Source organism: Periplaneta americana, chromosome 3, assembly GCF_040183065.1.
Source record: "Periplaneta americana isolate PAMFEO1 chromosome 3, P.americana_PAMFEO1_priV1, whole genome shotgun sequence".
NCBI classification, from domain to species: domain Eukaryota; kingdom Metazoa; phylum Arthropoda; class Insecta; order Blattodea; family Blattidae; genus Periplaneta; species Periplaneta americana.
Window position 1 is genome coordinate 142,829,461 of NC_091119.1, and position 16,545 is coordinate 142,846,005.

Genomic DNA, 16,545 nt, shown 5'->3' on the forward strand with positions numbered 1-16,545 from the left:
TGTAAAAATTAATTATTTACGTAATTATTTCTGCATTCAAAAGTTTCAAATATTGTACGCCTTGAACATATCTATAAAAATGAAAGCATTGTTAGCCATTATAAGAACAGAGAAAGAGAAACAATTTTTCTTCTTTTGAAAATTTAAGACAAAATTTTATAGCTTAAAAATATCTCTGCAAATTAAGTTTTAAAACTAATGTTGTTTTTGTTAACTAATGCTTGGCAGTAAAACTATTCACTCTTTTATTTTCCAATATAAGAGAGTGATGTAGCAAAAAGAATAAAAGTTTTAATGTAAGCACCATATTTTTTACGTTATGGGTGCTATATCACCTATATGCAATGCCCAAAGTGTTTGGAGGTCCACACCTGCCACTGATTAGCAGGCCCATATGACCTAGTCAGGAGGATTGTTCGACAACTCCACCACACCAACCATATCCCCTCTTCACCACTTAGGAAAGGCTTATGCATGCCATGGCAGGCCAGCATGCTGAAATGGCATTTCCTCCATTTTTGATGGAACAGTTATACCACAGTCTAGTATATAGTCAAGAAGCTTGAGTTTGTGAGGGTACTAGGAACAATAGACTGTGCAGGTACTATTTCGCATTGTCTGTGATGAGGCGATAGTAGTGATCATAGTGGTTAGCAACTATCTATGGATGCATATTTACTATGTATTGAGCTTCGTGACTGTATATACTAGACTGTGGTTATACCGCTATGACTCTGTCCCCAGTGCATCTGTTAAAAACAGGCTGCACCACGGGAAGATGAGGATGGGATTTGAGTAGGAGAGGTTATGGAATGCACTTCAGTACTCCTTGCGACCTGTAAAACTAATGCAATCATTATTACGGGAAAAAAAAAGTAAAATAAAATGATTTTCCAGTTATATTTCTGTGAAATGTTTACGTTTTTGTGGATGAAATGTACTCTCAGTTTTGGACTTTTGTCACTAAAAATAATAATTTAAGAACTAGACTGGGCCACCCAAATCAGTTTTGTACTATACCTGCATCATACCAAATCAATGCCAATAATGTTGAAGGAAGGAATATATTATGTATTCGTCCAGAATGGGAATTTTCATGGTCTTAATATCAATCAATGTAAGCATTTCACATTGCATTTAATAAATTAAGAGTTGGATGTAAATTACCAAATGTTATTGGGTTGAAATTATATAATAAAATGCCTGAAGATATTAAGAATGTAAGTAACGTTTCTAATTTTAAAACTAAATTAAAAAAGTTTTTAATTGAAAAAAGTTTCTATTCTGTTGATGAATATTTCAACTAGATTAATAACTATTGACTTTTTCTATGCAATGTATCTTGTTAATTGAAATAGTAAAAAGTAAGTAAATAAGATTACTATTGGGTATTTATCAAGTAGTATCAGTAACATGAAAATGTCATTATAACCCACTATTAACACATTTCAATATTTCTATCAGTATTAAATGCCAATTTAGTTCGTCAACATTTAATACATCTTATTTGTATCGAGTTTAAAGAAAAATGCCTTAGTAAATTTGAAAATAAGTTTCGGCAAGCTCTATAGTATTAAATACATTAAACAGCAATGATTCTGAAGAAGGAAACGAATACATTAGACTTAAAAATGTAATACAAAATGATATATTATTTAACCATTCCTATGTTATAGGCACGCGATGTGATGACTACACATACAAACTTATTACTGGCAAGGAACGTTCAAACTCATGTCACACATACCTTACAGAAGCAGTGAAGAAAGTTGGCCTCACTGAACAAGATGTACATGATGTGTGGAACATATTTATGTGTACTGGCTTTACCAAGGTACTAGTCATCAGTTTTTAAATATCGTATCTTCTTTCTCCATTTTGTAAGAAAATTTCTTCTTTTTACTTCACAGGTTTTACTTCTCTATTTGAAAATTTCAAGTTTTTTAGGCTTTAAACATATTTATGTGAATAACTTGTCAAAATTACGGTAACTCATTCTTAGTCATTATAAAAACAGAAAAGATTTAATGTTTCCAGCTTCTATTTTTTTATTTACGTTTCTGAAAGGTTTTTTTTTCTCAATAGAAGTTGTTAGTTCCTGCTGTATTTTCCGAAATAAATATCATTGCTAAGTTAGTTTTGTTTTGAAGATTATTAAATACCGGTAACTATTTAATAATTTTCACATTTCCAATTACTTTACATAATCTGCATCTTCAATTCTCACATCACACAACATTTTTCAACTTAATTCAGTTTTTATTCATATACTAATTCACACAGTTGTTTTTATTTTTTAATGATTGCAGGACACTCACCAATATTTTGTAAAAGCTAGTCCTGGAAAGAAAGGGGATTATATTGAATTCATAGCAGACATGGATTTGCTAGTAGCAATGTCTACTTGTCCACAGGGTAAGTAAATAATGAAAATAAATCATATTTTCACTTTCATATTAAGTAATAATGCGCAATTGATTAGCCATAAACATTGTAAGAATTTCGTAATTTTTAACTGACGCTTTATAGAATTAGAATTAGTATTTATGTTATTTCATGTACAATAACTGACAAGTGCCATAGTTTTGGTCACTGAATAATATCATCTATCTGTCAGCAAGGAAAGCCTGCTTTATTAGCAGCTTCAAAGACAGGAAGATTTGACCTGTATCTATTGCATAAAAATCAGCCATTAAATTGTATTAATTTTAAGAGGTTACTTAAATTTAAAGAAGCACTAGCATAGAATGGGTTTAGCTAATAATCCTGTTGCAGATATAATTTATAAAGAAAACAGCAGAACATATTCTGTGCCACTGTCCTACTCTAAGAAAATTAAGAGGATCTGTGGTAGAAAATTTTTGGCCTGACACGGCCATCACAGCACTCCAACTTCGAGCATTCTCTTGTTCGTCCAATATTTTGGTTGGTTTGAGAGATGCTATGAAGTTTGCACAATGTATATGAGTAACCTAAGGGGATGGAGAGCTTGTCTCATCCTCCATAAACCAATCAACACAAACATACTAAAATGTTATTTTAACATTGTCATTATTACACCAACAGGATTAAAACAGCCCCTTGAAGTTCATTCATGCTAAAGATTTTGATTTAACAACAGGAATAGGACAACGGTAAAGATAAAAAAAAAAAAAAAAAAAAAGTTAATGTGAGATAGATTGCAATACAATATTGAGATATATTTTATTCAGATTTCTTTGTTTTGATAGCTTATTATTAGGTGTTTAAATATCAATGTCTGCAACTGATCCATAAGAAATTTACCACGTCTACAAGGGTATTCTCTATGTAACTGTTGCAGGAGATGTTTCAATCCCAGTAGGACAACCAGTTCCAGATGAAAAGTGTCATCCACTTGGAGTACAAGTATTCAGAGCAAAGAACACAGAGGAAACCAAGTGATTTCTGAACTCATACAGTGTGAACCTTTGTTCAATAAAGTTCATGAATACAAATAAAATATAACAGCTACTGTATCATATATAAACAATTTTCCTATGTTAATTAAAATTATTCTGGTAATTTACCTTAGTTAATAACTAGTTTCGGTTTGATTTTCGCCATCTTCAGATTTCTAGTCACAACAATTGGAAAATACAATATTTCTGAATCTTACTTTATTACAATTAAAATATTCTTTACGAACTTTTTTTTGTTACAAAGCAGAAACTGAACTGTATTTCTAATTTACAGAACTGACAATTCTGAAATAAAAAAATTCTATTACAATCACTATCTACTGTAATATTTTAAGATGTTTATCCTTATTAAAAACATAATTGTATACATAAAAATACACTAACAGCAGAATCAGAATCATAATCTTTAATGTATTATTAAAAACCTGGAAGAAGGATAAAATATGGTTTGAAGTACTGTAACTGTTTGCTGTAATAAATGACGATTTGTGACGTGTAAAGACTTGGTAATTTTAGAATGTAGGGTTTCACGGCCGACATCATTGGAATTGGTGTTATCTGGACCGAAGGGCTATGGTCTGCTGGAACGACTAGCTACGATTCATCCATACCTTAAATACTGACATGCAACCAGTCCCAATCCCAGTCACCCTTGGCACACTAAGGAGGTCTTTGTGCTCCCATGTACCTCGCCACTGATGATGTCTACCGCAGTAGTAGACAAAACGTATAGTTACAACAGTTCCAGCAGACCACGGCTCTTTAGCCCAGATAACACTGCTCCCAAGGCCTGGTAATTGTTTTATATAATGATTTAATTCTTTATTATGGCTCATCAGTGTCAGTGAGATATGGTGACAAGAGGCTAACTGTGAGGAATATGTATGTGGAGAAGACATGCTTACCACAAATCTCAACAGTATCTGCTGGGAATCAAATTCTAATCCCTTTGGTGAAAAAACTAGTCGGCTAGTCGTTCATCATGTTGCACCTGAACTTCTTTACTAATACCGTTATATTTTAAGATGACTCGTAATTTACTGTTTACAAAATATTTTAGTCATTCAGAAATCTTTGCAGTAGTATGAGGGAAAATTTATAAGTACTGGTAATTAAGTTAAAATAAATTGACTAAAGAGTATTCAAAGCAAGTAAATTAATTTTCTAAATGTACTTATTTATATTACAATTATACACACTGCAGCTTTAATAGTAGAAATTCTACTAATCGTCATTTTTACCAGATCATGTACCAGTAAATTTCTTCTGAACAATTCATATTTGCACAATCTCGAGCATCCCAATGTTTCATCTTATTGTAGCCGCAATATCCTTGTCACATAGGCCTCAGAGACTGTATCAGCTTTTCTTTTCAGTGTCAAAGTCGGTAAACAAAGATGGCATTAATCCTGTTAAAAATCTTATAATAAATGTAGAGGATTTAATAAATTTTATGCAATTAAATCGATGTGCCTACGGAGATTTCTTCTTATACAGTACATAAAAAGTTAAATGATTTTATTTTCAGAGCAAATTGTCACTAACTTAAACGAGTTTAAATGGCTCTATTATCATTGTTTTGACGTGAAACGTCTATATTCGATCTACTAACTGGGAAAATATGTACCACATTTTGTAAGGTGAAATTCCTAACATAGCAGCAGCACCATCACTTTTGTTATCACATCAGCCAGGAGATGGCATTTTCCAAATTACATATGTATAAAAGGATATGATTGATGCCATATGCTGATACAATAAGTCAGCCATGCAAGTGCTAAGCGAGATGAGTCCACATATTATACAAGGGAGGTTGGGTACTCAAAATAAAAAAAAAAATTGAATCCATTATATATCTATATGTGAAGGATGAAACTGTTAACTTTCACAACAGTCAGTATTGCTTTGTTATGGAAGCAACAAAGTCAGAAGCAAAAATAACAAGATAATAATGAAAGTAAAAATGAACCAGTAAAACCAAAACGAATGGAAATGAAAGTGTGAGGGAGTGTAGACAATGCAAAAAAGGAATGACAATTTTACAAGATAAAGTAGCTATAAATAAAAATGCATCTATATCAAATGTTAAAGCAAGACAATGTTATAAAGAACCTTTTATTAAAAATAAGTTTACTTACATTTGTAATGTGTGTGTGTGACAAGACTGTAGTAAAAAAATTATATACTGTAAAATGGGGTGAATAGGCACGAAGTTTTATTATTTTTTATTTATTTGTGTCAAAGATTAAAAAACATAATAATGAGTGAACAAATAAACATTCTTATTATTATATTTACTCTTTGACACAAAGAAATAAAAAATAATAAAATTTCATCCCTTTTCACTTCATTTTATGGTACCAAGAATGAAGAAGTTTCATACAATGCAAGGAATTGCATAAATACCCAGTCACTTCTCATAGCCTTCACAGTTTTGCGAAATAAATCAACAAAGATAATTGAAGTTCCACTGTAGTATGAATCCCCTCCTCCCCCAACGGCCCACTGTTGGTATTTTTCAATAAGATAATTTTTAAGCAGTGAAATTAAATATCAATATTCAGCTTTATTACAATTACTTTAAAAGCATATCACTATAATGATATTTGACTTCATATTCACGAAACATTAAAAAAAAAAGTATTTCATCTTTCTTAATATAGTTCTCAGTTCGTTATATCTGTGACCAAGAGATTAACATAACACAAGAGTTTCAAAGATGATGAACTGTTTTTTTAGCTTCGTCGCCAAGAATTGCTCTAACAATTATAATGCATATATTTAGACATGAACTGACATATTTTATTTACATAACAAAACTAGGCTTTCCCAAGTTGGTTCAACATTGAAAAGCGTTAATTTATAAAATCACAAATGAGGTTTATTTGGTGTAAGTACAACAATTTGAATTATTACAACAATTTCTAACAAGATTTAATGTTTCTGTTACTACTAAGAATTACCCTTTACTACCACAAGCATAGATACAAGAGAGAAGAGCTGAATAAACACCTTCTCATTTGTACAAGCTTAAAAGATGCACTTTCTGCAAGACTGAAAACAAAGCTAGGCACTTAAAATATAAAACTGCAACATACTGTAACATAAATAAATATACATTATATTAAGTTTTATTTTATTCTATTTTATTTTTTAAAGATCGCAAAACAATCCACTAAGAATGAACTAAGATGGTATAAACTATTCACCTCAAGAACTGTTTTAAGCAGTTTTATAACATTAATACTGTTTGTGCAATTGTCTGCTCCTGAAAGCTTAGTATAAAAATATTGCTTGTATTTGCCAACATTTGAAATGAGCGGTATTAATATTATGTGGAAGAAAATTTCCCAAAATTTCAGCATACAAATAAAACTACTGAAATTTTTTTCGACAGTAGTACATATCTTAAAAACAGGCAGTTCTCAGTTTACATGTCAGGGTATACTGCAAAATAAAACAAAAGCAGTTCACAAGAGCACATGCATGGTAGAGGAAAGGACATATCACTGGTCTACTTCAAATCAAACACGAATTTTTAAATAACAATTATTCATATATATTTTACAAAATATTAATATGACTATACAAATTTAAATAATTATAATTTAACAACATTTTATTTGTACATATTTTATTGCTTTTATGATAATTTCATACGAAAAACTATCTCTTATTAATTTTCAATATTGACATAATATGAACAAAATATTAAGCATAAAGAAGAAAAATTTATTTTACATTAATAAGCAGACACTTCAATCACGTAATAATGAAGAAACCAATGCAAGAGTCTTTAAATACAAGCTTAATATGTCAGCGTATAGAGTCAGCTTCACAGAAATTGGTTGAAATAAATTATAAACGTCATAAATTAATGTTTGTGTGTGGGTACGATAAAATATAATGCACACAATCAGAGCACATAAAGTGAGAAAGGCCTGTACTGTAATATTGCAACATGGATCTGATTTATAGATTGCATTAAGAGAATACTGCTGTAACATGTTAGTATCCACACATAAATGAAAGACTAGCACGAGGACTCCAAAATAGGTCTGGCTTGTATTCAATACATGTTAGTTTTGAGTCACCTACCATGTTACAACAGATGTTCATTCATTCAGACAAGATTCTGTCTACATTTTCCACCTCAAGATGTAGAGAACGGGGAAGAAAAACACACTGCACATATGGGACATTACCAGAAATAATTCAGTTTGACAACCAGTCTTGTAGAAACAAAGTATTAAAAAGTCACTTGTCATGATGTGCACATTATGAAAATACAAGCATAGAGTTATCTACAGTCTCAAATTATCACATAAAAGAAGAAAATTTAAATACATACTATTCACATTGGTAAGTGGAAGTTACTGGTTGATTATTATTATTATAACAACACATTTACATTTTTTCTATTGCTATGAAGAGAACAATGTTTGATTCTCGAGTTTATCATTGTATATCTATATTTCACAAAGCTCCTTAGAAAATGTTTGCTGATTTAGACACTAATACAGGACATTAAAAAAAAAAGTATCCAATATTTTAGGAGGTGCTAGTATGCATCAAAACAAGAAAAAAAGTCCAATAAAATGCGTCCTACAACACATCCTTTCTGAGATCTGAACACTTGTTCATAGGAGGTGCTCAATGTGATGTCCATTCATGGCAATGCATTCCTCTGCCCTTCGGCATAAGGAATCACGCACTCTTTGAAACTGACCAGAACTCTAGAGCATTTAGATTTGAGGAACGAGTAGGCCAAGGTGTGGGGCCTCCCCAATCAATCCAGCATCAGGTGTTCACGCTCATTGCGGACAAAATGTGCTGGTGTGCCATCATGCATAAACCACATCTGTAGTCTTTGGTGACATACTCCAGCAAGGTAGGCAATACGTTAATAAGAAAGTCCTGATAACGAGCCCCAGTTAATCTCTGTGGTAGCACGTATGGCCCTATTAATCTATCACCAAGAATGCCTGCCCATAAATTGATTGAGAATCGGTGCTGATGCCCTGTTTCTTCAGCTGCATGGGGATTTTCATCAGCCCACACATGCTGATTACGAAAATTCACAACACCATCTCTGCTGAACCCCGCTCATATTCACAACCAAACTTTTCTTTTCAGTATTCCTTGCGATGTATCAGTATTCCATGCCAGGGGTGTCAACTACAGTATGATTATCTGGTAGTCTGCTGTATTGTAGGACAGAAAAATGCATTGCCATAAATGAAAGTCACATTGAGCACCTTCTATGAACAAATGTTCAGATCTCAGAAAGTATGTGCTGTAGGACCATGTTTATTAGACTTTTTTTCTTGTATCGATGCATACTATCCTCTCCTAAAATATTGGACACTTTTTTTAACACCCTGTATATAACAAATAATTGAGGATCAAAACACTATAAAAATGAATTTCTCTCACATAAAGAAAGTGAATATATTACAGTAATAACTAAAAAGCACCATTACTTACACCTCTAAAATTAAAATGTTTGTTTTGAGGCATTCAGAATAATTAAATTTTGGTGTACTTTTTGAGTATTTACACTGTGTGAATAAGAAAAATGATCAGCATCACATCACAAACTGCACCAGAGAAGAAGTCCTAGTAATTAGTTAAAAGAAATCTTAGTGGACCTCAAAGTCATTCGAATGCTATGGTAAAGAACATTTGAATCTACCAATTACTTAACGTGTACCATTCTAGACCTTAGCCAATTACCCCACACAGAAACATATCCTCAAGAACAGCTCTCATGGCGTTTCCAGATGAGGTAAAAAATGTGGCATTATGCCATGAAAGAAGACTTAAAGAACTTATGGAGTAGACCCAATGTACTGTATTTGCTGGCGTATAAGACGCACTTTTTTCTTTGAAAATGGATCTGAAAAACAACGAAGATGCGTAAAAACTGAGAGCGTGGTTAAATCATTTACGAAGTGTGGCATTAGTAATGCACTGGATGGTGCAGAGACAATTTGTTGTATAAGGACTTAGATTCTGATTTACCCATAGAAGAGATTTCAAGTGACTAGCTCTGGAGATGAATTTCTGGATTTTAGATAGATGGATCATATGCGGAGATAAAGAGGAAGGCAGAAAATAGGAAAGACTGGAGAATGCTGGGTTTGCTGTGAAAGACCTGGGCAGAACACTATGAATGAATGAATGATGAAGATTAAAAGATATTTTTCCTAGTTACATTAGCTATTTGATTAAAGTAGACCTACGTATTACTTTACATTGGAAATACTGTACATTCATTATAATATTCAATGATAAAGTTTTTCCCTCAAAAATGTGTACAAAAAAGAGGATGCGTCTTATAAGCTGGTAATTACAGTACATATTGGAGATATTCTGCTATTGATTTCAAGGATGAATATATGCAAGGAAAAAAAAGGAGAAGATATAATAATTATTGTTGCTGAGATATAACAGAAAGGATAGACTATTCAGTTGGGTGTGTTATGAAATGATCACAATGATAACTGAACAAAAACAAACTCAGTATACCATTCCTAAGATAGCTATGTAACGAATTATACACAGTGGCAGATGTATCTGGATAAAACTGTTAAAGACTTAAATGTTTTGAATTTAGTTACTTAATAAGCAAAAGGTAAATACAATTTGCAACATAATCTTTTATTAAAATGTAACCTTGCCAGTCATCCCACCCATAAAATAAAATTTTACAGTAATTTCTAAAAATACACAAACAAAAAATATCCTTTTATAAGGCGACATATGTATTTGGACATGAGCAACACAATTCAATACTCTAACAGTCCTCTTCTTCATGTAATTGTTGAAAGCCTTTCTGGCACTGAATGGACACGAACACCTTTGTCACTCCTGAACCTCTATTTTCCCATTCATTCAAATTAATCTTTACAACTCAGTTTCGGATCCTATGTAATCTTGCCTTTGACTTGAATAGGATTTTCATCAGGTTTAAATCTGGTGATGATGATGATCTTAAAGTGTGAAGTATGCTGTACAGAATTCACAGCCGGACATTTTGTGTAATTCACCCAGATCATTTTTGGAGAAAGTACATCTTCTTCAGTGTAGCAAATTCAACAAAGAGATGCAACATACCAAAAATCTGAGAGTTATGTACTGGGAAGCAAGAAATAAAATGGGTTAAATGATCCCAAACGTGGCCATTGGAAACCAACCAACCAACATTTTGTGACTTGTGCTTAGAGTCGCTATATTTTCTTATACAGAGATATTTCCTAAGACCAACCTCTCAGCACTTCTTTTCATATTTATCTCCAGAATGTTCAGATATCTAAATTTATCGATCACATCTTCTATAAGCACAACATACCCTACAAGATTTGACACCATACAACTTCAACCATTACACTCTCTCTTGTATGTTTGGCTATATCTACAGTACATATCTGCAATGCTTGGGAAAAGTGGCATGTCAGTTTCCACAAACATTTTTTATTAATTTATTGACAACTTACAGAACATCTGCTCATTTGGGAAAAGAGACATAAGTATTTCTCCCATTACAATAGCACATACAGAAGAATATCAAATCGACATAAACCAGTGTGAAGACAGTTTCTTTCCTTCTCCTGTAAAATTAACATTTTTTATATGTGCCACTTTTCCCGAGCACTACAGATATATTCTAGGTATCTCACTCAGTATTGGGTATTTCCGAACTAATGTCACTGCAATAAATGTTAAACTCACTTTCATCTGATCACAGACTTTTCCCCAGGAGTGAGAGCAAACTCAAAACCTTTTTTTATAGTATATTTTGCTTACTTATGGTTTCCTCCTTTAACACTAGTATTATATCCAGTTTTATGTAGCACCATCTTCTTAAATCGCTGACAAATACTAAAGATAGCTGAGCACCTTATATTTATTGTAGCCACAATCTAGTCATAGTCTTGCTCTGATTATAAGGATTTAAAATATTCCTCATGTTTTCCTTGGTTTCCCAGTTCTTAGTGACTAAGCACATTTGTTTCAATGGAAAGAAAATGGGTTGTTGAATAATAAAATAATGACAGACATTTTTGCTTTGTGTTGCGCTTCACAGAAAGAATATGTCTTAGCAAAAGCAATGTTATGAAGAATAATCGACTGTCGTATTAGTGAAATGACACTCTGCCTTTATATATTTATATGGTAGAAAGAGATGAACAAAGTTTAAATACAAAGAAAGCAGTATCTCTTGACGTTTGTTAAATACAATGCTACACTAAACATCACATATACCTCTTTCCGAAAACTTAAGTCTGCCACTGTTTACTTTATAATTATGTATGATGAGTTTCGGTTATCTGTATTTGTCTAAATGGAAACATTGGAGACACTTTCTTTCACCACACAGTTTAAATACTCAAAAATCTATAGCAGAATAAAATATTAGTAATTCTTATAAAGCAATTTTGATCCAAAACAAAAAGATTTAATCTTCACATTTGTATTCTTAATTCTAGGTATGAATAAACTAGCCACATGATTGTCTGTAATTTGTGTATAAAGCTGTACATTATCAAATTTGAATCGAATTAAGATAAAACGAGGTTGCTTACAAATACTAAAATTTTCAGGAACTTTACTATAGGACAAAATACATAATCACTGTCAATGCAAGTGATATAAGAAAAATGTGAACACTCCATCATAATATTAAAAAGATAAGTTGCTATCAATAACGCACAGGTTAAATGCAACAATTAAAGTTTTACAAATGTAATCTTCATCTTACGATGTTTTGTGACGTATACACGTCCGTTGATGTGACATATTAATGAATTTAAATACTATTCATACCATGGCATGATTGTGACTATAATAGTATTTAAATTCATTAATTAAAGTTTTGTTTAAGGAATTGAAATTCAAGAAAAGAATAGATATCATAAAAAATGTAATCAATGATTAAATATTTCATTTTTATAAAAGTAAGACTTTTATTGCCCTAATTAGAACATTTCAAATAATGATGCTAAAAGTTCGTGTGTATCTACTGTAGGCTGAACTTTGCTTCATATATGGCCAAAATATTGATAAAAATTTCTAAAAAAGAAACAAAAACAGATTGCTCAACTGTAATGTCTGATTATTTGACTAAGTATAAATACTGTTTCGTGCAGTCACAGCTATGTAACATATATTAGTTCAAACTATCCGTTACAGTGAAAATATATTAAGTTACTGAAACTATATGCAATATATTCTGTGAAACATCACACTACGTACACAATGAGGAAAAAATGTAATTTGATTATACTTTTTGTTCAAAAGTTGTTAGTGCATGACAAATCCGAATTAACATCGTAAACTGACAGAATGAGTTACAATAGAATTCACCACCAAGAAAATCATTTTCGAAACACACAGAATTAAAACGGCTATGTGCTACTTTCCTTCAGAAACTAGCCAACAATAGTTTGACGTACAATTCTGGTAAAAATACCGTCAATACAATTCACATAAAGAAATGTATTTCTATCTGCAGGATTCTTCTACTAGGTGTTGCACATTACAATAAGCAGAAGCTTCTACAAGAGATAATCTAATTTGTGTTAAATTTTGTTACGATGTCCACCATTATAATGTTATCTTAAAAAGAAATAGTATTTATATCACAATCATCAGGTCACTTACTGAAAAATCTTGCTTAATTCCGAGATAAATCTAATCATGGTAATGGCTTAAGAGAAATACTGCAATATTCTTTAATCGTTTTTATATTCAATGATGTCTTGTATTTGGCAAAAAGAAGTTTCAAAGAAAGTTGCTTTACTGATTTGAAATTATTAGTATATCTAAATTTCTCCAGAGAGATTGAACTCATTATGTGGTCTTGGGATCAAAATCCTGATCTCATAGAAGTTGAACATCATCATGTGGCTAGCACGAGTGACAGCTTGGCAGATTGCTGAAAGAATCCCAGCTACTGCCAAGTTAATTTCGTCTTGGTATTCCTGCATCAACAGAAGGCACTGCTGATTCAGAAACTTCATTATTCTGTGCTCAACATCTAAGACCAATTTTCTAATTTTCAAGACATTATACATTATTGGTTTCATGATTAAGTTAGGCGCAACTTTTTTTTTTATTGTTAATGTTACGAGCACAGAAAAATCACTACAGTTCCCACAAAACTTCACAACTATTCTAATATTAAAACATAAAAAGAATTGTCTACCATTTGCATAGAACGTTCACTGCAATTACTTGTAGTATTCTTTTGTGTTTCACTATATTTGATTGGCCAAAAAATAAAACTCACGGTTTTCAAATTCTACTAATATTTAGAAAACAGTAAAAACTGTTCTGTTCGTCATAACACAAGGTTTGTCCTGAAAGTATCCAGCCATTCTGAATATATTGAGAGTGCATTCTCAGTATTGTTCTAACTGGAACTTGAAAAATTCAGATGGCCCAAATTTTGTTTCTGGGACTAAAGAGTGTATGGCCATCACATTCACAATGACCAAGAGAGGTTAGTGAATCTGTATAAAGTTTCGCTTTCAACATGAATATTCATCCACATTCAAATGATTAAGAGGACTTTTGGGGATGATTCACTGTCTAAAGTCCAGATATAATTATTATAATACTGATGTTACTAAAGCTGGCCAGGAATTTGTTGAAAGCGATTCTTATTTTAGAAGACGAACAAGCAGAATACTTAAAATGTTGAATGTATCTCTGGGCTGCACTCAATGAAAGTCGGGGAGAATTAGATCTGAGCATTACATAGAGTTTTTTTTTTGGGGGGGGGGGGAGGTGAGGGGAAACATCACATCATTCTTGGTCTGTCAGCCCCATATAGCCCAGATTTAGATCCTCGTGACTTCTACCTTTTCATAAAGCAAAAATCGCCTTTGAAAGAGATAAGATGAAGGAGGATGCAATGAGCAAACCTAAAAGAGCACTCTGTAGACTTTTATGAAAAGTGAAAGGGATGCTAAAATAAGTGTGTGATACCCCAAGATGAGTACCTTGAAGGGACTAAAGTGCCATAAGGTAGCTTTTTGTTTTTAATAAAAATGGCTAGATACTTTTTGAACAGACCTCATATGTAGTGGAAGTTATATTAATAACTGAACTATTACCAGAATTCTTACATGAATTGTCAGCAATTAAAGCAATTGTCACCTAACAATGCGGATGTTATCCTATATGATTTCTAAAGATAAACTAGACAACAATTTTGATTAATTTCTATTACTGAACATAAAATCACAATTCACCACGTAGTTGCTAGTGCTATTAAGCATGCAATTTGTGCGAAGTGCCTGTCGATCATTCATACATAATTCCCATGCATTATTTACCCTAAGCTTTTTTAAATAATTTCTAGAACTAAACCAAGTCCCTGTCAATCATCTATATACAACTGCCATGCATTATTTTCCCTAAGTTTTTAAGGTATTTTTTATAATTAAACCATTTAGTAGCAAATGACTAGGAAAATTGATGTAATACAATGCACATTTTCCACCACTTTTCCTCCAGTGACGTGAAACTTTATTGAAAATGCAGCGTATGTCTTTATTCAACTTTCAAAAGAAATACAAAAGAACTTTTAATGTATGTCAGAAATTCACCAACCACAACACAGGTAGGACATAAATGAAAAACTAGAATAAATACATAAGGTTATAGATGTCATAACTATCGCAAATGTGTGGATGATTGCAGTGGCGAAGCTCTTAAGAGGCTTTTGAGGCTTAGTCTACCCAAAAAAATTGAGTTATTATATCTAGTAACAGTATAAGTTGGTAGTAATGACGTATCATAACACTTGGTTTCACTGCAATCCTTTCATATATTAAATTCACTGTTGGCAATCATTCTACTGTGAGAGGCTTACTGCAGAAAGCCTTGTAGCAAGGCGCGATGGCCTCGTTCACAGGCAGCGGCATTCGCAAGCTTGAAGGGAGGCTGGAGAGGAGGGGATATTTTTTTAGTACGATATTTTACGATGCTTTCTCAACATCTTAGGTTATTTAGCGTCTGAATGAGATGAAGGTGATCATGCCGGTTAAATGAGTCCAGGGTCCAGCACTGAAAGTTATCCAGCATTTGCTCATATTGGGTTGAGGGAAAAGCCCAGAAAAAACCTCAAGCAGGTAACTTGCCTGACCGGGAATCAAACCCGAGCCACCTGGTTTCGTGGCCAGACACGCTGTTACTCCACAGGTGTGGACAGAGGGGATATCAATTCACTATGACTCAATAGCAGGATGTGGGGCTAGCCTCAACCGCAATATAATACGTTGCACTATTTTTAATGTTTAACAATCACACACACAGCAATATGTGAGTAGCTTAATATCAAAGACGGACATCTGTCTTCTCCATAGTTTTGATCTAGAGGCAATTTTTTAATTCATAGTGTTCTTTGTAATATTTAACACAATTTATTTTATAAATGTAGTGTTAGAGTTTGCATATGGTTTCACTATAACTGGAAAGAGCATGAATAATTGTATAAAAAACCACAGCTATCTAAATTTCGATTGAGGTCAGATGTCCGTCTTTGATATTAAGCTACTCATGTTTCTCTCAGCTTATAGCAACATGAGACCAAATGAAACAAAAATGAATAAATAATACTTCAATATGAGAAATGTGGACAAATTAGAGTATTTCCAAAACTGTATGTGTACAGCTGTTTTTATTATAGTAAAGCGAATTTGTACACATAAATGCTGACATAAGGTAACCCTACAGTAAATTCCATGTTGAAAATAATTATATTGCAGAAGAAAAAAAAGTAGATAACCCTCAAATTATGGAAGACAAATTTTAAGGTAAAGAAAAAAAATGTAAGGATACGGGGAAAACTTACAATCTGGCAACCTTAGTCCCGACTCCACAAGGATGGCTCACAGATGTAGTTACTGCAAGAAGTGTAGACCACTTAGTTCGTCAGAGACTATCCAGAGTGCACTACAGACAGTGGGTCTACATTATCAAGATCTTGAATGAGTTAAAATCTAACAATAGGAACAATGATCAGATATTATAAAGGATGTTAAATCTAAATCAAATGGACCACAAACAAAGAATAAGAAAAGAAGAGAATAAA

The 16,545-nt window shown here is 32.5% G+C and overlaps 1 protein-coding gene across 2 annotated transcripts in view; it reads left to right on the forward strand.

Annotated features, from left to right (window-relative positions):
* LOC138696581 (uncharacterized) overlaps window positions 1-3,940 on the forward strand; it is a 9,111-nt gene extending 5,171 nt beyond the window's left edge. Inside the window, exons 5-7 of one of the 2 annotated variants that reach the window (XM_069821723.1) lie at window positions 1,677-1,834; window positions 2,310-2,415; window positions 3,323-3,940. In XM_069821723.1, the coding sequence (XP_069677824.1) occupies window positions 1,677-1,834; window positions 2,310-2,415; window positions 3,323-3,423 (365 nt within the window). In that variant the 3' untranslated portion in view covers window positions 3,424-3,940. The remainder of the gene's footprint in view (window positions 1-1,676; window positions 1,835-2,309; window positions 2,416-3,322) is intronic. The other variant, XM_069821722.1, reaches the window with a different exon arrangement.
* The last annotated feature ends 12,605 nt before the right edge of the window (window positions 3,941-16,545 follow it).